We start from the raw sequence: 25,345 nt of genomic DNA on the forward strand, positions 1-25,345 counted from the left end.
TTATGTGTTCCGTAGGTTATCTTCCTGACATTTCCTCATGTGTAAGATAAAGATGAGGATCAGTTGAGTGCCTTTGGCAGAGTACTGGTCTCAGTCAGGAAGACCTGAGATTGAATCCTGCCCCAGGCACTTACTAGCTGGGTGATCCTGGGCAAGTCACTTCATCTCTGTTGGCCTCAGTTTCCTTGCCCTTAAAATAAAAGGGTTAGACTTGATGACCTCTAAGGTCTGTTTCAGCTCTAAATCTCTGATCCCATATTGTGTGACCATGAGTAGGTCACCTAACCTCTTAGCGTCCAGGCAACTCTCTGGGCATGTAAGTTACAATCTGGTGGCTGATCTACATTGCCACACAGGGAGTATCACATCACAGTGATGAAAACCCAGGCCCAGAGAAATGAAGACTATAGTGATGCTCCTCCCACACACCTCAAAGTACGTGGGCTTTGAAGTCCTTTAGGTGTTATATGGATATGACTTGTTAACCTTTATTACTAAGAGAGATTTTCTTTCAGGAATCTGCAGACCTATGCAGGCTCCAGTGTTTTCAAGGAATGCTCCATTCTGCTATCACCTGTTTAATTCTCCCCATTGATTTGTCACTCCTTTCTTTTAGTTGTTTAAAGTAGCTGGGTGGATTGAGAGCTGGGCCCGGAGTCAGGAAGATCTGAATTCAAATTCAGCCTCAGACACTTATTAGCTGTATGACCCTGAGCAGGTCACTTAATTTCTATTTGCTTCAGTTTTCTCATCTGCAAAATGGAGATAATAATACCACCTCCCTCCAGGGTATACACATAGAGAATGAGAATGGCCCAAGTGGGTGTTAGGGAGAGATGCCGTTACCTGGGACTTGTCTAAGAAGACAGTCATCAAAGGGAGTGGCATGTATATGTGTGTGTGTGTGTGTGTGTGTGCGCGCGCGCGCACGCGCGCGCGCAATTTCTTTCTGAAAATGATGTCACATCAACACCATTAGAAGGAATTAGAGATCTATCTATAGTTTAGGGAAAAGCAGATTTGGGGTGTCGTGAGCCCTCCAGATATCTGAAGGAATGTTGCCTAGCAGGGGGCTTGGCCTCAGAGAGCAGAACTAGGAGTAGTGGGGAGAATATAAGAGGATCTTCTAGAGTTCGGAGGTCGTCTCATCTGATCTGAGACTGAGGCCCCAAGATGAAGGACCTTCTCTCACTCAGAGCCAGGATCTGAACCCAGACTCACTGAATCCAAATTTAGTGCTCTGTCTGCTGTAACATGTGACACAAAGGCAGAAACATTTCAGCCCCTTCAAAGAAAGGATTCCCAACCATCAGGTCTGCCTCACAAGGCTGCCAACTCCCCCTCACTAGAGGTGGCAAAGCAGAGGCTACTGAAGGGATTCATGCTTAGGCTGGGGGTTAGCCTTGAGTTTCCTTAAGATCCCTTCCAAGCAAGACACTCAGCCTCCGATTTTAGTGCCCCCCTCCCCAGTTACTTTTTACTTTCTCGCTGTGTACATTTCCCCTCCTTGCGAGCAGGGACTATCTCATTTTTGTCTGACTCCATAGCAGAGTGTCTGGTATGGTGGCCTAGTGAAGCTTCAGTGTAGCTCAGTAAATGCTTGGTGAATGGAACCAAATATTCCAGGCCCAGTGAGTAGTGAGTGAGGAAGGTGTCCCTTGTCCCTCCCCACAACCAACTTGGCCATTCAACATTCATGCAGGTCATCCCACTGGAGCTTCCCTCCAATGGTACCTGCTCCTCCAGCCCCTCCACACTCTCTTTGTAGGTTTCTTGGGACTGTAGACTCTGGTTGGTCTGGAGCTCAGGGCCTCTTGGGACCAGCAGGGCAATTCCTTTAGCTTCCTGTCATGTTCAAGTTCAAGGTCAGAGATCTGGGCCTGGGTTAAAATAAAGGACACATCCTCCAGTTCTTTCTCTGGAAGAGAATCCCCACCCCGCATCCAGGGGCCTCCCCTCCATTCTCCTCTGCCACACCCTTTCCTTTGGAGTAGATGAATTCTAGAGACTCAAAGTGTTCATCAACTTCGTCCTTCCTTTCATTCATCCTCCCTCCCTCCTCCCCTCCCTCTCTCTTTTCTTTCCTTCTTTTTCTTTCTTTCTCTCTCTCTTTCGTTCTCTCTCCCTCCCTCCTTCCTTTCTTTCCTTCTTTCTTCTCTCTTCCTTCCTTCCTCCCTCCTTCCTTTCTTTCCTTCCTTCCCTCTCTTTCTTTCCCCTCTTTGCCTCTTTTCCTCTTTTTTCTCTTTCTTCTTTCCCTCCATTCTTTTGTTGTCTCTCCCTTCCTTCCTTCTTTCCTTCCTTTCTCTATTTCCTTTTCTATCTTCCTCCTTTCGCTCTTTCTTTTGACATTTAATTGCTAACTGAATCATCCATTTAAACACCCAACTGGGGATTGGGGTTTCTACGGTCCAGTGCTTTGGTTAATGTTGGAGTCTGGTTCAAGTGCTCCAGTGGCTTGTTCTAAACTTCTTTTGATTGGGATTGCCCAGTTTCTCTCTAGTGTAAGGCTGTGGAACACGAGGCCCATCAGTCCCGAGGCTCGTTTTGCTCTGGGTCTGCTGTTGGCCTTGGGCGAGTGATTCAATTCACTGCCTTGGTTTTCCCAGAACTGAAAGAGGAGACCAGAGAGACCTGGCTAAATGTTTCCCCTGTTTCTGTCTAGGACTCCATAATCTTCCCCATAACAGAGACTCTTAGCCTTGGAGTCGTTCTCCACTCTCCCCTCTCACTTCTTCCATTCAATTTTCTGCCAGCCCTTGTCCTTTCTGCCTCCACACCTTCTCTCCCTCCCGTGGCTGTCTTTCCAGTCCCAGCCCTCTCCCCTCTTGCATTCCACACCCCTCATGGCTCCACTTCTTTCACACTCTGGTCAGTTCAATGACCATAAAAAGCATTTATTAAGAACTGCTGTGTTCCACGCACTATGCTTGACACTGGGGATACTGAGTGAGACAAAGGAGACACGCCTGCCCTCAAAAAGCTTACATTCTCCCAGAGTAAAACAATGTGCATACAGGTAAACAAATATAAAACATGTACAAATTATTTTTGTGGGCGTTGGGAAGTTTTTAAAAGTATAGTGCTCTAGGCTTTGCAAGCTATATAGCATCTTCATTTGACCCTCATGACCCTTTGGCATAGGTGTTATTATCACTCTCATGACAGATGAGGAAACTGAGACTGGGAGAGGGTCAGTGACTAGTCCAGGGTGACACAGATAATAAATATTTGAGGCAGGATTTGAACTCAGGTCTTCCTGACTCCAAGTCTAGCACCTTAGCCATCTAGATGCAGTCAGGAAAGACTTCCTGAAGGAGGTAGGTAGCTCCTGAAGTGAGTGATCGAGGATTGAGGGATTCCAAGAGTAGGGGTGAGCATGGAGACAATAGAGTTGCCAAGAAGTCTTTCAGTGCTACAGTTCTGACCCCATCATTCCCCTGGTTCAAGTCTGCCCTGCCTCCCTATTGCCTGTAGGACAAAACCCAAACTGGCCTTCAAGGCTTTCCGCATTCAGCCTGCTTCTCTATCCCCTTCACACACTCTGTGTTCTAGCCAAAGCACGCCAATACGTGAACTCTTCCCTGACCTTGGCTCTTGGAGTTTGGAGAGTAGCGGGCAGGACTTCGATTGCAAGAAAAAGGGCAGATTGGCTCGGGATTGGAGGAAAGGGTTCAATACCAGGGTGGGCGCCCTGAGGGCAGGAAGAAGTCCTTGAGAAGTGATGTGGTCGGGGGTGGGGGCGATGCACTTTAGGAAGACTCGCTGACCTGGCTCATCTAAGGTCTGTTTAAGACTTTGGGGTTGCCCTGCAGGCTCTTCGAAGGCAGTTTGAGCTTTTGTCCCTGGTCTCCTCAAAGGCCTGCCCCTCCCCACCAAAGGCCGTCCTCATTTTGGGCTGCTTCGCACTTTCTCAGAACGACAGAAGGATAGAATTTCATTGTTGGAGGGATCTCACTTTCTGCAAAATAACTCTGGAATGTAAGCCGCTAGAGGACAGGCACTGCCCCTTTTAATTGTGTCTTGTCGGTGTTAAGCACAGTGTCTGCCACACAGCAGACGATTAATAACCAAGCTGAATTGAAGTGCATTAATATGTATGTTAGAGGAGTTGCTGGTTTTGTCTTAGTGCCCAGTCCCCTTCCTCGTGGAGGCGGCTCAAGGGCTGGTTCAGCGGCGCCGTCTCCACCATGGAGCTCGATGGCGTCTCCTTCCTCCCTCAGTTTCTCCTTTTTGGCCTGTGCAAAAACAACTCGACCATCCAGCCTGCCACTGCAGGCTTCCAGACATCATCGGTTCGCTTGTAAAATCTGGAGCCTTCCTCTGCTTCCCATCGGAGGGATCCGCGTTGGGCAAGAATGTTGGCCCGTGAGCCTTGCTGATTCAGCCTCCCCGGGCTCTGGGGCCCGGGTGAGACCACCCGAAGGCACCGAAGGGCTCCTTCCCGGCACGTTTGCCCAAATAATTCGGCTACAGGCTGCGATTCTGACTCCTGGTGCCTACCCAAAGCGAGGCTCACACTTGGCGTATCTGAGGACGAAGAGCGATGAGAACCCTCTGCCACCGACTTGTCATTGGGCCGGGGCTGCTGCCGGGGTCAGAGAAGCCGGCTCTTTGGCATCTCCTCTGAGCATCCCAAACGACCATTCGGCCCTTGGGGCTTTCCCTTCCTGAATCTGAGCCGTGTCCTCTGATGGAACTCGCCTTCCGGCCGAGGCGGGAGGGCAAACGAACGCTTCAGGACATGGGGGGACACAGGCAAGATTCGCCCGACTTGACTGGTTGGGGCAGATGGATAGTTCCATCTCCCAATCTCTGCACACGGGCTCAGGCTCGGGGCTCACGCATGGACACACACACACACACACACACACACACACACACACACACACACACACGCTCGCGCGCCACCATGTAAAAATATCCTGTGTGTATTTACATTCTTTTTTGTGCGTGTTGAAAACCCAAGATTTCCCCTCCTCCTCCAACGAGAAGGCGGAAAAGAAGGTCTGTATCTTTAAAATCTCACGTTAAACTCCTGGAAGGAAATGTTAAGAGAAGAGAAAAAAGTGAAATCCCAAAGAAATAACCGGCCACATCCGGATCCCCCCCTTGAGACACTAATAAAGGGGTTTTATGAGTTTGATACGGGCCTTCACAGCTGATCTTCTGGAACTCATTAGCCGCTCCCTCCCCCAGCCCCCGAGTAGGGGGTGAGCTGGGGGGGGGCGGGAGGAGGGGGAAAGGGCACCGGGAGAAAGCCGGCTCTGCCTGTCAGGACACTCTGACTGCTTGGTTACTGCCCCTGCCCTCCTCCCTGGGCCCCCAACAGAACATCAGCCCGTGGTTCGGGGTTGGGCTTCCCTGGGGGGGGGGCGGATATAAGGGGAAGAGGCTTCACAGGCTGGTTCAGCTGCGTTGTCCCGGGGTGACCCTGGGCGAATCAGTTCGCTTGCCCAGGCCTCATCAGTTACCTCGAACGTGGGACTCAGGGACAGCTTAAGGGCCCTTGCTTTTCCAGTCTGCAATCCTGGCCTGGGGAAATGCCGGCCCTACCACTTACTTCTGACGGGACCCTGCTCCAGGTCAGTCGCTTCCCTGGGCCTCAGTTTCCACCATAGACCAGGCTGCCTCAGGAGGTGATGAGGGCTAGAATGTGTGAGGAGTGAGAAGGCATGGACGCGAGAAATGGTGGCGGGTGGATGAACAGGGCAGAGCAATTGATTGGATTGGAAAGTGAGGAAGCATCCAACTGTGGGTGGAGCATTTGGTGCAGCAGCTCCAGCCTGGGGGGGCATTGGGACACCCTTGTTAGACATGGGGCCTGCCCACCACCGAAGGGGAGGAAGAGGTAGCTAGCTTTGGGAGAACGGGGAAGACAAATCTGGACCAAGGACAGTGGGAAGAGAAACAGCTGGTGGGAGTCAGGGAGGAATTTGGCGCTCTTTGGTTGGGGAGTGGGACCCAAAGCCTTTAAAGTCTCCAAAGGTCTGTGCCCACTTTATCCTGACCCTCTCAGGTAGGCACAGCAGGCAGTAGCGCCCCAGTTTACCAAGGGAGAAGCTAGGGCTCAGACAGGTCTAGGGGTTTATTTAGACAAAGTCTCACAGGCTTTCAGGGTCCAGGCCTTCTTGCTCCCAAGCCCCTTCCCCAGGGAGGAGGGGCTGCAGAGGGGAGTCTGCCTCCTGCTGCCCTTTGGATAAAATACAGAGTCCTGCAATGCTCCAAGCCAGTATTCTAGGCTGGGGAGACATGCCTTCATGACCTTGCATGACTGCACTCCATGCCTGGAAGGCTCTTTCCTCTTCCAAAGAGCCTCTGAGACCCTGTTTTGAATGGAACGGGGTAGGCAGGGAGCCGGCCCGGGCACCAACCTCTCTGGTGGTTAATCACACCTTGCAATTCCAGCCCTCCAACGCCCCTGGAAGCTCTCCCCAGGGCTCTCAAGGGGCACCCCCAGATCAGCCCATGCCCAAACAGCATGTGCCAGGTGTGGGAGAAGGTGATTTCCATTCTGCCAACCTTTTCCAAGCAGGAAGCCTGGATGGCAAAGGCTGGCCGCCCACCGAGGGGTCCTTCCCTCCTTGGAAAGGGGATCCTGAACCTCTGCGGCTGCTCTAAGAACATAAGAGGTGCTTAATTGTATGTTGCCAGGCTCACTGTTTGACTGACTGATGGTTCCACCAACTTCTCCCCATCAAACATGGGCATATTTTGAAAGAAGGAAGGGAGGAGAGAATGGTGCAGGGGAAACTCATAGACCTGGAGCTGGAAAGGACCTCAGAGGTAATTTTGTCCACTCCCCTCATTTTACAAAGGAGGAAACTGAGGCTTAGGATGTTAAGTGACTTGTCCAAAGCCACACAGGATCTGAGGCCACCAAGTCCAACCCTCATTTTAAAGTAGAGGAAGATGAGCTCCAGAGAGGTTGACACTTGCTTTAGTGTGCGTCATAGGCAGGACTTGAACCCAGGCCCTCTGACTCCAGAGCCAGTGTTCTTTCTGCTGTGTCACATGGTGAACATGACCTACCTCTCTGAGGTCACACCGCTGGGTGGCACTTCAGGAGTCATTTTGGACTCGGAAGACACTTTCTGAATGCACCAGGTTCATCCTGACCAGCTGGGGAACAAGGAGCCTGATTTTGGTAGGCCTTTTTTTTTTCCTGCTGGGCCTTTGCCAGACGAATGCTTGGACACAGCCCGTTTTCTCTTTGGTTCTCCTTCAAGGCCTTGGCTGCTTCTTCCCTGCTTAGCAGCCGTTTGGCCTCCTGTTAGAGGAGGGAAGATTCAAACCCTCCTGCCTCCCTTTCGGGCTTCTCCTGAGTCAGGCTCATGCTCAGCCTTAGGAGGGAAACACTTGGCAGCACTGAGATGATTTTCCTTGGGAAATCGCTCCAGATGAGTGTGAGGATAGAGGAATAACACAGTCGGGGAGAGAACCTCTGGTTTGCCTTCCCTCCTTTTGGAATGGGAGCCTGATCAGGAGGCTCCTCGACCTTTGAGTCTACAATGCAGGCTCTGCTCGGAGCAACCCCATGGAGGGGGGCCTGCATCCTCCCCCAACCCCCACCTTGAGGGGCTGACCCACTGCCATCAATTAGCAAGTAGGTCTGAGGCCCCCAGGCCCCTGACCCTGCTTCCAGCCCATCACCATTCAGCAGCACAGATCGGAGAAACAAAGGCAGCAGATGGAGGGAGTGATCCAAGGCTGGGGCACCCAGGGACTGGAGAAGACAGTGTAGTGATACTCACTAAGGAGTCAAGATGGGAAGAGAGGAGGTGCAGAGCTGATGAACTGAAGGGTCACAGTGAGGATGAAGAATAGGGTTTGAGAGGCCGAGGTGACATGACAACAATCAGACCAGAGACATCCAGGGTTCATGAACACTTGTGGGTGACAGTAAGATCAAGGCTGTGGCCATCTCTGGGGGTAGTTGAGGTGGCTGGAAGAGCAGGTCGTGGGAAATGGGAAAACTGAGGCCCTGGGAGGTTAGGGGGCTCCAGAGATTCAACACTTGTATTGAAGCGCCCTAATATGAGTTTGCCTTTGTCTCCCTAGAACTGAGCACATGCTGACCGATGGTCCTAAGAGGAATGAGCCTGATGTGCCAGCTTCCAAGGAAGAGAGAGAATAAGGTGCCCCTCAAATTCTCCAGGAGACGAGGCGACCAAGGTCAGCTCCTCCCCTGAGCCATTTGGTTGGGGAGGGGGAGAGAGCACAAGCTGTCAGCTTGGAGGGGATCCAGACCAGGGGAAGTCTCCAGCATGGAAGGGGGTGGTAGGAAGACCGTCCCACCCCCCCAGCTTCCCAGTTCCACCTATAACCAGCTCTTGGTGTTCCTCTGGACTGTATGTCCTTGGCGTTTGCTTGTGGCATGATCTGCCAGGATTCTGATGCCCTCTGGGAGGCACTAGGCTGGACATTTCCTTGTAGTGAGAGCTTTGGTGATGTGAAATCTTGGGATCCAACACTTTAGCCCCAGAAAGCCCTGGGGGGGTCTTCTCCCTTCAGCCCTACCCCCACCCCCCTCCCCATTCATGGGGCCTTGCTCTTGTGGAGCACGTGGCTTTAGAGAGTCCCTGTTCTCTTCTGATCTGGCTTGGGATCGTGAGACACCAGGCCTGGTTTGGCATGGGCGCACAGGAGGAGAGACTGGGAGCTGGGAGTACATTCAGTCCCAGTCTCTAGAGCTGAGTCAGGCCTGAGGGGCCTGCCTGGCCACTACTCCATCGGCCATGGGCATGTTCCAGGGGTCACTGAATTACAGGGACTCAAAATGGGGGGTGGGGTGGGGATGGTGGGAAATGCCTGGGTATGCTCCTTTCTCTTCCTGACTGGGAGGATAAAGGGCAAAAAAAGGAGGAGAGAAGAGACTGGAGAGAGAGGAAGTTTACTGACGAGCTTTCTGTCTCTGTTTCTCTGCCTATCTCTCCTCTGTCTCTGTCTCTGTGTCACACACACACACACACACACACACACACACACACACACACACACACACACTCTTTCCTGGTAGGATGGGGTCAAGGTCAAACGAGGCTGGCTTATTCGTGGGGAGGCCAGCTGGGCCACCTGGCTTGGATTTGACTTCCCCCTCCCCTGGAGCTAATTAGACCAATCCCTGAGCACCCGGCACTGATTTCTAACCCAGGTGGGACAGGAGCAGCCTGGAGCAGTCTCTCAGCGGCCGGCCTGAGCAGCCCCTCCCTGAGTGCTCATTGTCCCAGGATGTGGCTCCCCCAGAGCAGGCCCGTAGTCATTGCGCTGAATGATCGACAAGATCCGAGGGTCCCAGATCTGGAGCTGAAAGAGACCTCAGAGGCCAGCTAGTCCAGGCTCCACATTTTAGAGAACACGGAGTCCCCGAGATGGGGAGTGATTTCTTCTTGCTAGAATTATAGCCGGAAAGCTCAGAGGGACCTCAGAGGCCACCGTCCCTTCATAAGGGAAGTAGGGTTTAGGGAGTGCAAGTGACTTGCCCGAGGCCAAATGCTTACAAGCATCAGAGGGAGGATCTGAAGTCAGGTCCTCGACCTCGGGAGCCAGTGCTCATTCTGTTGGGTGCCCCTTGTACTGACACATGCTGCAGAGCCCAGAGTCTCAGATTTCAGGTCTGAGGACCTGGCTTTACCACTTAGAGTCTGGGTGACCCTGGGCAAGTCACTCACCCTCTCTGGGCCTGTTTCCTCATGTGTAAGACAAAAGGGCTGGGCCTGATGACTCCCAAGTTTACTTTTAGCTCTAAAACTATGATCTGATGAGCTACTTTTGAGGGTGATAAGGCGGTGGGGAGAGAGACCCAGAGGAGAGTTCAGGAAACATTAGCCTGTCAAAAAGCATTGAAGAAAGGGTGGTGCAGTGGAAAGAACCTGCATCAAGTCTCTCCTCTCAGCTGTAGGCAAATTAATTCTTTTCTTTTTTCTTTTATTTTGTGGGAATATGGGCATTAAGTGACTTGCCCAGGGTCACACAGCTAGTAAGTGTCAAGTGTCTGAGGCTGGATTTGAACTCAGGTACTCCTGAATCCAGGGCCAGTGCTTTATCCACTGCCCCACCTAGCTGCCCCTAGGCAAATTCTTTTAACCTCTTTGAATCTCAGTTTCCTCATCTGTAAAATGGAGAGACTCATACCTGCAGAAACTACCACAGCGGAGTGTTGTGAAGTTTGAGACTATCGATGCAGAGTCATTTATCAATGCATGCTTTACAGAAATGTCAGTTATCATCTTATACCCTTTTTCTGTTGGGAAACTTGGCACTGGGAGCCTGTTCAGAACTCGAGAGGTGGGTTCTCCTTGTTTGAAGGGTCTTCTTATGCCCCACCCCTGCCCCCTGCCCCTTGCACTTCCCTGGCTTTCCCCTCCTGCAAGAAGCCCCGCCTCTGCCAGTCATCTCCAGTTTGGCCTGTCTGCCTTTTCTTTGTACGAAGTTGTCTCCCCTGTTAGGCTGTGGGCTCCTGGAGAGCAGGGATTGTCTTTGCTCTTCTTTGCTCTTCTTGTATCCCCAGTGCCTTGGTACTTGATAAGTGCTCATTAACTTCTTTATTTAGTAAAATAATTAACAAGAAAAATATCTTAGAAATCCACGGGATTCTTTTCAGGATGAACTTTGGTCAAGTTCAGATTCTGTTCTTCTAGATGGTTCCCCACATTGTGGACACATCTGCTCCTGTCATTCCCTGAGCCACGTGGTGGATTTTGGGTAGGGCCATGTTCACTTCCTCAGACATTCTGAGGACCCTGTTCTATTCTGCTGCCATAGTTTAGGTCCTCATCATCTCCCATGTGTACTCCAGTAACAATCACCCAACTGTGTCCCCATCTCAAGGACATAGTTGAATTTTCATCATCTCCCATGTGTACTACAGCAATAATTACCCAACTGAGTCCCCACTTCATCCATCTGGCAATTGGCCTTCACCAGCTTCATCTCCCTACTGCAAAGCTCTGTTCATGTTGCTGCTTTCCTTAAAAATAATCAGTGACTTCCAGGGTCTATAGCAGAAGTCCCCAACCTTTGTTAGTCCTTGAACCCCTTAGATGTCAGTCAACTTTCCTTATATTCCCTATTCAATATGAAAGGAAATAAACTCCAGAGTTCACCATGCCTATGTACAGAAGAATTAGAGAGATTGATTAATTTCCACAGGATAGTATAGCTATTTACTCCCCATGCCATTTGACATCCCTCTCCTACCTCCTGGGCCTTTGGTCATGTCAACCTCTAGCCTTCATTCAATGCTCTCCACATTCTTTTAAATTTTGCCAAATCCTGCTCATTCCCCAAGTGCCCCCTTCTTCCTCTTCCTTCTTCTCCTTTTGGAGAGGCAGTGTGGTATAGTAGATAAAAGTGCTTGATTTGGGAGTTAGGAAAACCTGGGTTTGAATCCTGCCTCCGATACTTGTTATCTATGTGACTGTGGACAAGTCACACATCTTCTCTGGGCCTTGGTTTTCTCATCTATAAAAAGATGGGATTGGATTTGATGATCTCAAAGGTCCCTCCCAGCTCTAAAATATCAGTTGCTATCATGGTCTCCATGTTGGCTTCTTAGACCACTTGGAACTCAGAGTTGGATGGATCTGAGGCCATTGAGATCAATCAATAACTGCTGTGATCATGCCTTCCGCTTGGCTCCCATCACATTTCATTGGTGCCTCTCACAATGGCACGCTGGTGATGTTCCACCTTCATTTGGATTATTGTAACTTCAGATCAGGGACTCTCCACTTCTTTTGTGCCTTAGGTCTCTTGAACAGACATTTTGGTGAATCCTAAGGGGCCCTTCTTAGTATCGTGTTTTTCAATTCATAAAAGAAAACTCATAGGATTACAAAGGAAGCCAATTATATTGAAAAGCAGTTATCCAAATATATATTAAAAAAACCTGAGTTCTTGGATCTGAATTCAGAACCCTTGACACAGAGTGATGTATAATGATCTGGGTATGAGCCTTAATCTCTGACTAGATAATAAACACTTAAAAGTTGCAGGTCTTTGCTATATTCCTCCCTGCATCTTCCATGCTATGGTGCCCAGCACAGGGCCAAGGGGACTCAGTAAGTATCTGCCCATTCATTCCATGGCTACGTGGAAGATGGAAACAAATCTGAGGTTCCACTTCACACCCAGAAAAGTGGTAAAGATGATGAAAAAAGTCCAGTCTGTATTGGAGGGGCTTTGGGAAGACAAATCACAAATACTGCATTAGTGGTGGTATGGATTGTTCTGACAAGTTTGTAAAATGAGTAAGAATTACTTGAGAAATGTCACTAAACTCTGAATACCCTTGACCTAGAGGTCCTACTGTTGGGGTAGCCATAACCCAGTGCATGGTACTCATTGCGGCATTTTCTTCTTCTCCTTCTCCTTCTTCTTCTTCTTCTTCTTCTTCTTCTTCTTCTTCTTCTTCTTCTTCTTCTTCTTCTTCTTCTTCTTCTTCTTCTTCTTCTTCTTCTCCTTCTCCTTCTCCTTCTCCTTCTCCTTCTCCTTCTCCTTCTCCTTCTCCTCCTTCTCCTCCTCCTTCTTCTTCTTCTTCTTCTTCTTCTTCTTCTTCTTCTCCTTCTTCTCCTTCTTCTTCCTCTTCTTCTTCTTCTTCTTCTCCTTCTCCTTCTTCTTCTCCTTCTTCTTCTTCTTCCTCTTCTTCTTCTTCTTCTTCTTCTTCTTCTTCTCCTTCTCCTTTTTCTTCTTCTTCTTCTCCTCCTTCTCCTCCTTCTTCTCCTTCCTCTTCTCCTTCTTCTTCTCCTTCTTCTTCTTCTTCTTCTTCTTCTTCTTCTTCTTCTTCTTCTCCTTCTTCTCCTTCTCCTTCTTCTCCTTCTCCTTCTTCTCCTTCTCCTTCTTCTCCTTCTCCTTCTTCTTCTCCTTCTTCTTCTTCTTCTTCTTCTTCTCCTTCTTCTTCTCCTTCTTCTTCTCCTCCTCCTTCTCCTCCTCCTTCTCCTCCTCCTTCTCCTCCTCCTTCTCCTCCTCCTTCTCCTCCTCCTTCTCCTCCTCCTTCTCCTTCTTCTCCTTCTTCTTCTTCTCCTTCTTCTCCTTCTTCTTCTTCTTCTTCTTCTTCTTCTTCTTCTTCTTCTTCTTCTTCTTCTTCTTCTTCTTCTTCTTCTTCTTCTCCTTCCCCTCCCTCCTTCTTCTCCTCCTCCTCCTCCTCCTCCTCCTCCTTCTGGTAGCAACAAACCCACACAAACCATGAGTCTGTTGATTGGCGACTGGTTGAGTCGGTTGTGGGGAATGAATGTAATGGAATGCTTCCATGCCATGAAAAATGAGGAGAAGAAGGGGAAGCCTTATATGAGGTGATGCAGTGAGAAGAAAGGAGCACACGCTGACTACTGTGAAGTGAATATTGAAAAGCCATTGAGTTCTTGGGGACATGTCATCTTTCTCATAAACTAGAAGCTCCCTGAGGTCAGGATGACTGGAGCCATTTTACCCCCAGTGCTGAGCTCAGCACCTGGAACACAACAGCAAGCAAATGTTTTTTTGATTGACACATTGATAGGAAGCTTTTCCTTATAGCAAAACTACTCACTGTGACTAATTTTGCCCCCCAGGGCCAAGCAAAACAAGTCTAGTCCCTTGATAGTTCTTGGAATACTTGAAAACAAACTATTGTATCCTCTCTTTCTTTGCATCCTTTCCTCCAGGCTAAATTCCTTGACTCAGTGCCCCAGAATCACGGAATTTCAAAGCTGGAAGGGACCTTGGCAGGCTTGGAGTCTAACCGGAACACCAAAGGAATCCACCCTGACAAGGATCATCCAGTCTCTGCTTGGAGACCCCTAAGGGGAGGGGGCCAGTGAAAGGCTGCCCGTTTTGCTTTTGGACGGTGCTAATGCGTAGGTTTTTTTTTCTGAATTTAGACTAAAATTGCCTCTTTGAGACTCTGAGACTCACTACTCCTGGTCTGCCCTCTGGGACCAAACAGACTATGGTTAATCTTTTTTCTTTTTCCCACATGACATACTTAAAGTTACTAGACCCCCTCCTACTCTTCTCCAGGCTAAATGTTGTTCCCAGTTCCTTCATATGCCCTGGGCTCAAGGTCCTTCACTAACCTGACTGTCTTTCTCTAGACATTCCTCAGCTGACCAGAGTAATTTTTAAACTCTACTGCCCAGAATTGGACACAATACCTGAGCTGGCATCTGGGAAGGGTAGAGGGCAGAGGGACTTACATGAAGACCTTGATCCTGGAGGCAGGAATCCCTCCCACCTCTGACACTTAGCACCTGTGTGACTCTACCTAAATGACTCACTCTCTGGGCCTCAGTTGCCTTCTCAGTAAGCTGAGAAGGTTCACTGAGGTCTCTTCCAATTAGAGAGCTGTCGCCCCATTATCCTTCTCGTGACTATCCAAGATCAGATGAACTTCTAGAGATGCCCCAACACACAGCTGTTGATATCCTGGATCCTTCAGAAGCCCCACTCACACCAAGGCGCTGAAGTAAGACATCTCCATGGAACGGCAAATTGCAGGGATAGAATTTATAGCACATTTGACAGATAGTATGTCATCTAAGCCTCACAACAACCCTGTGAGGTAGGTGCTTCAGGCATTATTATCTCCATTTGACAGCCAAGGAAACTGAGGTTAAATGACTTGCCCAGGGCCATATGGTGGCGATCCCAGGCAGAATTGGAACTGGGGTCTTCCTGACTCCAAGCCTACTGCTCTTGTTGTAGAAACCACACAGGGCTAAGCCTCTTCCTCTAAAGAGAAAGGGCAGATCAGGAGCCAGAAAATCTGGGTTCTGGTCTCAGCTCTGAGGGGCTTTTCTGAGCCTTTGTTTCCTAATTTATAAAATGGAGACAATGCCTCCCTCCGGAGGAGGCTGTAAACTTCAGTCCCATGAGATAGGAGCTGTTGGAGCCCCGTGGCTGCTGGCCGGCCACACTGCTGCAGCTCTGTCCCGAGTTCCTTGGCAGCCTTGGCTGGGTATGGGGGTGGGGGGGACCTACAGCTTGTCTTATAGGTGCCCTCCAGCCTCTGCCTTCCTCGATACCTTACAGAGGGTTCTCTTCAGAGCACAGTTGTCCCTCTCCAGCTGGATGGCAGACCGTTCCAGCTCCTTGTGCTCTCTCTCCAAACGATTCAGAGCTCTCTGCAGGGTGCAGATTTGCTCCTGCAGGGCGTGATTCTCCCTCTGGAACTTCTGGGCCGAGGCTAAGGCCTCCTCCTTGCTTTGTCGATGGCTGTGAACAATCTGGGGCAGAGCAGACAGAAATGTCAGCACGGACCCTCTTGGTAGGGCCCATCCCATCCTGCCTCTCCTGTGGGACCATAGACGAGTCACCGTCACCTTCTTTTTATACCCAGCTTTTGCCATAGGGGCTGGCACATCATAGGCACCTAATAAATGCTTGTTGCTGTTGCTGATATTGATAATGTTATTTTGGGCCTCAGTTTTCTGTAAAATACAGTGGCTGGATTGGATGACCTATAAGATACTTTCAACTCCAAATACATGATCTTAGGAAACCAGTGAGAAAGTTGTAGGGATTTTTGGTTGGTTGTTTTTTGACCCTGTGAGGTACATGTTGCAATTGTCCCCAGTTTTACAGATGAGGAAATTGAGGCTCAAAAACTCAAAGTGACTTGCCCAAGGTTACACAGCTAATAAGGGTCTAAAGTAGGATTTAAACCCAGTTCTTCCTGATTTCATATGCAGTATTTTATCAACCATTATATCATGTTGCCTCCTAGGATCCCTGGCCTCTGCAAGCCTGGACCCTTCACAAACCTGGACCCTGATTGCCTTTCTAGTCTTCTCATACCTTAGTCCCTCTCTTGTCCAAGGTAATCCAGGGACACTGACCTCTTGGCTGTTCCTTGAACAAGACCCTCTGTCTCCCAACTCTGACATTCTCTCTGGCTCTCCCCATCTCCTGGTTTCCCTGGCTAGCTTCAAATCCCAGCTTAGCCCTCATCTTTGCAGGAGGCCTTGCCCTTCCAGTCTTCCCCTGAAAATATCTCCAATGTATTCTGTCTATACAGGCTATATATTGTACCCAGCTGCTCCCATGTTGTCTCCCCCATTAGCTGGGAGCTCCCTAAGGGAAGGGACTGTTTTTGTCCTTCTTAGAGTCTCTAATGCTTAGCACAATCTCTGGCCCATAGTGGGCACTTGAAAGATTAGGTTCATCCTTGGGACTCTGGCCCATGACCTCCCATGAATTCAGCCTGGAAGATCTTCCCAATCCTTTGGAGGGATGTCTCTGATGATCTGTCTCTATCTCTATCTCTATCGTTTATATCTATACTTGAATCTATATCATCTATGTCTATATTTATGTCCATATAATCTATACCTATGCCTATAGTATCTATCTCTTTCTCTGTCTATATGTACATTTACATCTATATCTATATCCATAAAACCCATATGTATATGTATATGTGTGTATATATGTGTTTCGTTGTTGTTGTTGTTGGTGTCAGTCATGTTTGATTCTTCATAACTCCATTTGGGATTTTCTTGGCAAAAATACAGGAGTGGTTGGCCATTTCCTTCTACAGCTCATTTTACAGATGAGGAAACTGAGGCAAACAGGGTTAAGTGACTTTGCCAGGGTCATAAAGCCAGTAAGTGTCTGACTGGATTTACACTAACCACTGTGCCACCTAGCTGTATCACCTTGTTAGTCATTGGGCAAGGTTGTCATGCTTTGAGTAGCAAGTTACATTTGTGTTTATCGTCTAAAATTATAGTATAAAAAGTATGTGAGTTATAGTATCATAGATTTAGAACTGAAAAAGATCTTAGATACCAAGAAGTCCAAGCTTCCTCATATTACAGATTGGGAAACTGAGGCATAAAGAGGTTAGATGATTTGCCCAGGGTCTCATAACAAAGACATATCTGAGGCAGGAATAAAACTCAGGTCTTCCTGACTCTAAATTCACTGCCTATTCATTACATCAAAGCCCCTGCTCATGGGTTCTAGTTAGTGTTCTAGAGCTCTTCTTCTAGGTCTTTTAACTTGTGGGTACCTGCATAGCACTTATGCCCACTTGCTATGTCTCCCTCATTGGATCATTGATTTAGGATAGGACGTGATCTGAGAAGTCACTGAGTCAAGTCACCCCATTTTATGGCTCAGGGAAGGTGACTGACTTACCCAAAGTCACATTCAGTATCAAAGGTTGGACTTGAACCCTGATCCTATGACTACAGGTCCAATGTCCTTTCCTCTGTATCAGAACATGACGTGACCCACTTTCTTTTCCAGGGATTTGTGGCTTTGAAGGTTTTTGGCCACTTAGCATACCAAGACTTTCACTTGTAATATTCTATTGTAGCCACTATGCTCTGCTGTCCCCAAGGCCACAGGCAATTCAAGTTCTTGTGAGATAATGGTGTTCCGTGATACCCAAGCAGAACATACCACGGAGCGCCATTTTGCTAGGTATCATGTCTGACAAAAATATTGCAACCATAGCTGTAATTTCTGGTTTAGGTAAGTATTCTTTGGGAATTAGACCTTCCACCCTTGGATGTCCTTCTGAGAGCTCGGGAAATGATGCAACCAGAATGAATGATTTGTGGAGGTCTCCAGTTGAGTGCCTCAGGGATCTCATGCTATTTAATATTTCTGTCAGTGTCTTGGATGAAGGGATGATTGGCATGCTCATCACATTTGCCAGTGACGCAAGGCTGGGAGGGACAACTAATGCAGTAGGCAATGGTTAGACTGCAGAGGGATTTCAGTGGACTAGAATCTCATTGGGCCATGGTAGGCGTGATGAAATGTAACAGAAGATAACTGTAAACAGCTGGCATGGTGCTAGGAGGGAAGAATAGGGTCTCTTTCCCCTTTCCCCTTTCCCCATTTTCCCTCCTTCTGCCTGTTACATTGCTCTCCCTTTCCCCCATGCCTTTTTCCCTTTGTTGGTCCTTCTCCTCCTCCCCTCCTTACCTCCTGCAGATGCTCCAGTTGCCCTTCCAGGTCCTGGCACCTCATCTCCAGCTGGGCCAGCTGGGTCTCCAGTCGCTTCCCTCTTTCTGCCAGGCTGTGGCTGTGTCTCTTACTGTCACACAGGGCCTGGCGGGCAGAGTCCAGATGTTCCTACAGAGGAAATCAATGTAAATACCATAATTGTACTTCAGCTTACAAGAAATTTGACCTTTGGGTACATAGGAAGCTAGAATGGTGTGGAGATGGGGATTTCCATTTGCCTGTAGACCTCAGATCTCCAGGGGTTTGCATGCCAGGTGGCTTAGTGAATAGAATTCTAGGCTCGGAGTCCAGCTTGAACCCTGTCTCAGGCACTTAGGAGCTGAAGAGTCAAGTTGACAAATATTTTTCAGGCACCTTTAATGTGCTAAGCGCTGAGGATACCATGAAAGGCAGAACACAGTCTTTGCCTTCTTGTCTTCATAGTCTGGACTCTTAAACTCTCTGGGACTCTGTTTCCTCATCTTTAAAATGAGGGGGTTGGACTCTATGCCCACAAAAGTCCCATCCAGTTCAGAATCTATGATACTCTGTGAGATTCCCTGGCGCAAGAGGAATGTCTTTAGAAATGGCATGATGATGAAGAGAATGGTGTCAGAAAAACTTGAGAAGAATTATAGGAACTGATGCATAATGAAGTGAGCAGAACCAGGAGGACAATTTCTACAATGACAACAATATTGTAAAGATAAACAATTTTGAAAGACTTGGGAACTCTGATAAACACAATTATGAATCACAATTCCAGAGGGCTCGTCATGGAACATGCTACCCAACGGCTGATAGAGAACAATAGACTCAGAAGCAGATTGGGAACATGTATTTTTCTGGACTTGGGCACTGTGGGGATTGTTTTTGCTTGATTATAGACATGACTGTAACAAGGTTTTTGTTTTTCTTGTTTTCTCAATGAAGGTGAGGGTGGGGATGTGGGAGGGAGAGAAAGTGAAGCTTCATTTGAAAATAAAAGAAAATTTTATATGTAAAAAAAGCAATGGAATAATGACTTCTAAATATTGATGCCCAATATACTGGAAGCTTAATGCTGAGCTTTGGGTTATTTCAATGCCTTGGGTGGTACTGGTATAGGGGCAAATGTCTAATGAGTACTTGAATGAATGAATAAATGAATGAGTAGAAAACATTTATGAAGTACTCACTATGTGCTAAGACCTTCACTAAGCACTGGGGAGACAGTTTCTGTCTTCAATGAACATACATTCTAGAGAGGATGATAACATGCATGAAAATCATGTGGCAGGCAGTGAACAAGAAGCATGATGATATCACCAGAGGGCATGAGAGATGTGAGTTGTCAAGCAGCAAGTGTCCTGGGGTTTTACACACATGTTCTTTATATGTGTGTCTATCTGCATATATGCCCTGACCACATATGCTTCCAACATAAGTACTGTCCATATATCTTCCCTAAACACATATGTTCCCTACGTGCATCCTTCTAACATGTGATAATTGGGTCTTCTCTTCTTATTGATAGTGCACATATTTTGAGAAGAGGTTGATGTGAGTTCATAGAGGAAATATTACATTGTTACTTCTTTTACTATGACATTTCATTAAATACCTTTTCTTTGAATTAATTGTGTCCTCTGGCTAATCAGTAAAAGCAAACACTGGTGGGGGTTCTTGAACTATGGCTTTGAGTGGATGCAGAGCCACAGGATATCTTAAATCTGAGATAATATTTCTGGAGTTCTTGTATGACGGGAGGTGTCATATAAGTGATAAAACCCGTGATTTCCTTAGTGACATAGGGAAGCATTTCAGAAAGAGCTATCTGTATGCACTCCTATAGTTGACTAAGTGGAATTGAGAAAACATTGAATGCCATCACAACATCTCTGACCTGAGTACTTGACATAGGGAAGCATTTCAGAAAGAGCTATCTGTATGCACTCCTATAGTTGACTAAGTGGAATTGAGAAAACATTGAATGCCATCACAACATCTCTGACCTGAGTACTTGACATAGGGAAGCATTTCAGAAAGAGCTATCTGTATGCACTCCTATAGTTGACTAAGTGGAATTGAGAAAACATTGAATGCCATCACAACATCTCTGACCTGAGTACTTGACATAGGGAAGCATTTCAGAAAGAGCTATCTGTATGCACTCCTATAGTTGACTAAGTGGAATTGAGAAAACATTGAATGCCATCACAACATCTCTGACCTGAGTACTTGACATAGGGAAGCATTTCAGAAAGAGCTATCTGTATGCACTCCTATAGTTGACTAAGTGGAATTGAGAAAACATTGAATGCCATCACAACATCTCTGACCTGACCTTCTTAGACTATTGCCTGAAAAGTAGGAAATGGATGAACATACAGACATTGACTCTGATTATCACCACTCTCAGAGAAGGGTAATGACCACAACAAGGGATCTCAAGGAGTCCAGAAGCTGCCCTGGTCAGCAAACCCTTGTACTAACGTAGTGGAGACCCAGCAGCCAAGGCAACATCAGTTTAAACTATCTGCTTTTCCTTCAGAGCAGGATAGAAGAAGAGGATGAAGCATTACAAATCATCCTGCATCACAGAATGACAGAGAGCCACAAAACAGGAAGGAGTTTCCAGAAAGGTGGGCATCAGAGCGTGGAATATTCCTAGCCCTGCCACTAACTGGATGTGGGGCTCTGCCAGCTTCCTTCTCTGAGCCCCAGTCTCCACATCAGAAATATGAAGGAGCTGGATTTGATGGCCCCACGTGTCTCCTCCAGTCAGTATCATGGAAGCATGTTCTGCATTCCCTGCTGATAACTGAAGATGAGACAGAGGAAGAGGGAGGCCGCTGTGGTGGCTTGGATGGGGCATGTGCTTATTGTCCCTCTCTTCAGCCTTTTCTCTTTTGGCTCCTCCCTTCTCCCCACCACCTCCTCCTCTGGTTGAGGCAGGGTAGGGTTAGAAGGCTGGGGGTTGGGGAGGGCAGGGCATCAAGATTTAATGAGGGTATGAAGAAGTGATGTGGAGAAGCTGGATCAGACTGGTGTGAAGGGGGAGACTGGTTGATTTGGGAAAAACTGAGGTCACGCCTTTGGCACAGGGTCTGGTCACACAAACCTGGTGTGTATAATCTTTCATACCCTGGCGGGCAATTAAGTCAATCCACACCATTCTCTGTCCTCTGCTAAGTAACACCAGGTGCTCTGGGTCTTGGGCTGAAGGCAGCAAACACTTATTGCCAACAGTGTGCGATTATAGCTCGACTTTATTTGTCACTCTCTTAATAAGCAAAGCAATGGGGGTGAGATGGGACAGGCTCTTTCTGGGCTGTGGGAGTCCTTGGCTCCCTTTGTCATTTACTGACTGTGGGAACTTGAGTGAGTCATGTGACTTCTCAAGGTCTAGGTTATCTCCTCTAGAACCTAGCTTCTTAAACTGTGGGTTGTGTCTTCCTTCATATGGGGTCGTGTAACTGAATGTTGGGGTCATGAAGAAATTTGGCAGCAGTAAAAGGTTATGCATATCTATTTTAGATATCTAAATACTCTGGGTCCAGGAAAAATTTTTCAGATGAAAAGGGTTGCAAGTGGAACAAGTGTAAGAAGCCCTGGTGTAGAAAATGGGGATAACATTCCTTTGAGAAGCAAAGTGACACAGGGGAGCACTGGCTGGCCCAGGGAAGTAGCAGCTCTGGCTCCATTGAGGAGCTGGGCCCCAATCTCACCTCTGTTTGTACCTGTGTACCCTCCCTGAGCGTCAGTCTTTCCTCCCCACAACAGGAAGGGGAGGGGCTGGATGAGAAGGCCTCAGATGCCCCATCTAGAGCTATGATACTATGACGGATCACTTTAAGGGACAGAACTTCCTGGCTCAGGTGAGGAAACTGAGGGTAACAAAAGTAGCAGAGGCAGGATTCAAATCCAGGTCTTCCTGGCTTTCAGTCCACCACACTATGTACCATGCTGCATCAGCTCTCAGAGAATGTGTCAGATAATAGCTGCTTGTCCTCTAACCCCCGAGTCTGCAGGCAGCTTTCTGAGTTCTGGATGGGTAGCTGGCCCACATGAGGGTCCAAACCCCAAATGTCCATAAATGCATGCACTTGGGCACACATCTCCTCAAGGACCACGTGGTCTGCCTACGTGGTGAGATGCATATCCATCCATGTACATGTGGATACCATTGTGTTGATGCACACATGTGTCACCCCAGCTCTGGCAGGACTGCTGATCTCCGAACTCTCTTCCAGAGTTCACATTCTGTGGTTCTGAGATAGTCAATAATGTGTCTTTCGGGGCCCTTCCGCTCCCCCCTTTAAGCCCCTCTTCTATCTTTCCTTCTATCTGGGCACCTAGGGCTGTCATGCTGTCTTTTCCCTTCCACCCATCTATACATACCCATTCAGAGCTGTCCATCTTCCTCTCCCCTCCCAGTCAAAAAAGGATCCCTTAAGACATTAGGATCTTCTCACAGGGCACCCCAGATGATTCTAGTTTGCGTGTGTGGGTGTTTGGTCATGGGAGGGGGGTTGGAAATTGCTCTTCCCACTCCTAGCCCCAATCAGTTGTGAGGCATTAGCCCAGGGAAGGGAAAGACAGGAAAGAGAAACATGTCAAGATCTGGGATTGACTTTCTAATGTGTCTTCAGAAAACTAGATAGAAGTTACAGTTAGGCAGATTGGGGCTCAATAAAAAGAGAAAACTTCCCAGCAGGCAGAGCTGTTCCCAAGTGCAACTGGCTTCTTAGGAATGCAGCAAATTGCTCCTTACTGGAGACCTTTCAATGGGGCTGGATGATCACTTGTCCAGTGAGTTAACTCAGATGGCCTCTGAGGGGCCTCTCCAGTCTGAGATGGGCAGATTCAGGGAATCTCTCTGCCTTTGTGATTCTAATTCTAAGCTTCCATAATGCTTTGGTTGCGAGGTTCCAGGCTCCTGCAGCCCCAGGATCCTTTGCACCTGCTCTTATGGTATCTTTCCCATGCCTCTGAAGGCACAGTTTGTGCGAGTTTGGCATTCCGAGCCCTGACACTTTGGGATTCTGAGATCTCCCCCTGCCCCAACTCTGTGAGATCTTATGATTCTGAAATTCTAGAATGTTGGTGTCCTGTGATTTGGCAATTCTGGGGTTCTGATTTGTAGATTTCATCACTGATTCTGGGATCCTATTGGAGAATTCTGGGATTCTTGGCTCCCAAGGTTCTGTGATACTCTGACGAAGGCTCTGATCACGAGGGGGCCCCTCACCTGCAGTAGCCGACGGTCACATTCGGCTGCTACCAGGGCCTGGCGGAGCTGGGCCACATCCTCCTGGAGGCTGCAGGAGCCGCTGGTGGCGTCTGCCAGGGCCTGACTGAGGCTCTGCACACGCTCCTTGAGGTGCCTCTCTGCCTCCTCGGTCCTGGCCAGCTCTCGGCCCAGATGGTCCAGCTCTTGCTGCCGGGAGGCCAGTCTGGTGGTGCTCTCCTCCAGCTGGGCCCCGAGCCCCTGCACCTGCTCGCGATAAGCCTGGACCTCTACTTCCCGGGTGCTCAGACTCCTCTGCGCCCGCTGAAGATGCTCTTGGCTGGCCTGGTGGCTCAGCTCCAGCTTGGCTGCCTGGCACTGGGAAGCCTCCAGGGCCTCTTTGAGTTTCCATTTCTCAGAGTCCAGCTTGGCCTCTTTGGCCTTCAGTCTGCTCACCTTCTCCTGTGAGGGAAAGAGAGTCACTGCATCAAGCTTCCTGCATGGGACTGGAATCCCCAGCCTTCCCCCTCACCCCCTCCTGACCGAGGGTTACTGGCAAACACCTGGAGGGGCAGGGGAGCAGAGGCCATTGAAGGGGAAACACAGTGCCCAGAAATGGATAGAAGCCTTGATGAAGCATGTCCTCTGTGCTAGCAATGGTGCTAAAGTAGAAACACAAAAAAGGGCAGAAACCTAGTTCCTGTCCTCAAGGAGTGTCCATTCTAATGGGGCACAGGCCATGTCAGTACAGAGGTGCCTACAAGACTCAAAGTGGATGGAAGGCAATCTGAGGGAGGGGCACCAGCAGCTAGGGGGACAGGGAGGCCCCTGAGAGCAGGACTTCTGAAACTTACCACTCGAGACCCCTTTTTGCCCGAAGAATTTTTATGTGACCCTGGGTATCGAGGTGTATAAAATAGGTTCTACATAACCTTTGACGGTTGCCAGGTTTTTCTAGACCCCCACATTCAGTTGTGCAGCCCCACATGGGGCTGGCCCACAGTTTGAGAGCTTTGCCTTAGAGAAGGGGGCATCAGAGCTGAGTCCTGAGGGAGGCCAAGAGCCCTGAGAGGGGGAGATGAGAGTGGAGCCAAGGAGGCCTGCGTTGCTTCCTTTACCTGTGTCACTTCGGACATGCTCAGGGCTGCCTTTCCAGGACTTTGGTGGACATTATGTTTGAGCTCACTCCAGCACCAAGCAGCATGGGGGAAATGCCCTGATGCTTTTGTGTAGTGTAGGGGAGTTACCCCCTACTAGGGAATCCCAGCTGTGCATCTCCTATCACTAAGGCCTCTGGTAGGGTTAGATCTTACCCTAATTGAGGCAATAACTCACCATTAGAATAACCAAGACCAGATGAATCTGATAAGGAAATAAAGAATCTGAACAACAATAATACGAGGACCCCCCCCCCCCCAACATTAAGACCTAGTGGCCTGGGGCAGCTAGATGGCGCAGTGGTTAAAGCACCGGCCCTGGATTCAGGAGTACCTGAGTTCAAATCCGGCCTCAGACACTTAACACTTACTAGCTGTGTGACCCTGGGCAAGTCACTTAACCCCCATTGCCCCGCAAAAAAAAAAAAAAAAAAGAAAAAAAAAGACCTAGGGGCCTTCTCATGGCCGTGGACCTGCCTCAATGAACCAGTCAGTCAGCCAGCATTTATAAAGGGCCTCCAAGGTGAATGAATGGAAAGAAGTAGGTGGACTGGTAAAGCAGAAAACATGCTTAATTTGGAGTCCTAGGACCAGAGTTCAAATCCTACCACCCCCTGTCGGTATGACCTGTCTGTGATTTGCTCTCCTCCTAGGCCTCACTTCATTTGTAAAATGAGAGGGTTTGACCAGACCATCTCCAAGGTCCCCTCTAGCTCTGAGTCTGTCATGGCATAATTATAACTATAATTATGGGGATTTGAAAAGGCCCAGGCATGAATGGGATGAAATGATTTGCCCAAGGTCACTCATCCTATCAGAGCTCTGGCGTGCCCCAGCCTGGAGAGGGATATGACTTGCCCAGGGTCACCCTGAGCAGCACAGTTGGTACCTGCAGGTGACAGAAGGCAAAGCTTGGAGGCAGACCCACCTCTTCTGACTTCCCCTCAATCAGGGAACTTCCCCCGGCTCCACATTCCCCATGAGGATCTTCCCAGGCAACAATAGCCGGTGGTTACATAGTTTACAAAGGTTTCCAAAGCAC

At 48.6% G+C, this 25,345-nt stretch overlaps 1 protein-coding gene across 1 annotated transcript in view; it reads right to left on the reverse strand.

The window, feature by feature from the left end:
- Positions 1-14,891: 14,891 nt before the first annotated feature.
- The window catches only part of CROCC2 (ciliary rootlet coiled-coil, rootletin family member 2), a 163,324-nt gene continuing 152,870 nt past the window's right edge, over positions 14,892-25,345 (reverse strand). The window contains exons 31-33 of the mRNA XM_043997894.1: positions 23,168-23,608; positions 17,914-18,063; positions 14,892-15,200 (exon numbers count right to left, since the gene is read on the reverse strand). Coding sequence (XP_043853829.1) covers positions 14,964-15,200; positions 17,914-18,063; positions 23,168-23,608 — 828 coding nt within the window. The 3' untranslated portion in view covers positions 14,892-14,963. The remainder of the gene's footprint in view (positions 15,201-17,913; positions 18,064-23,167; positions 23,609-25,345) is intronic.

Source organism: Dromiciops gliroides, chromosome 3 (assembly GCF_019393635.1).
Source record: "Dromiciops gliroides isolate mDroGli1 chromosome 3, mDroGli1.pri, whole genome shotgun sequence".
NCBI lineage: Eukaryota > Metazoa > Chordata > Mammalia > Microbiotheria > Microbiotheriidae > Dromiciops > Dromiciops gliroides.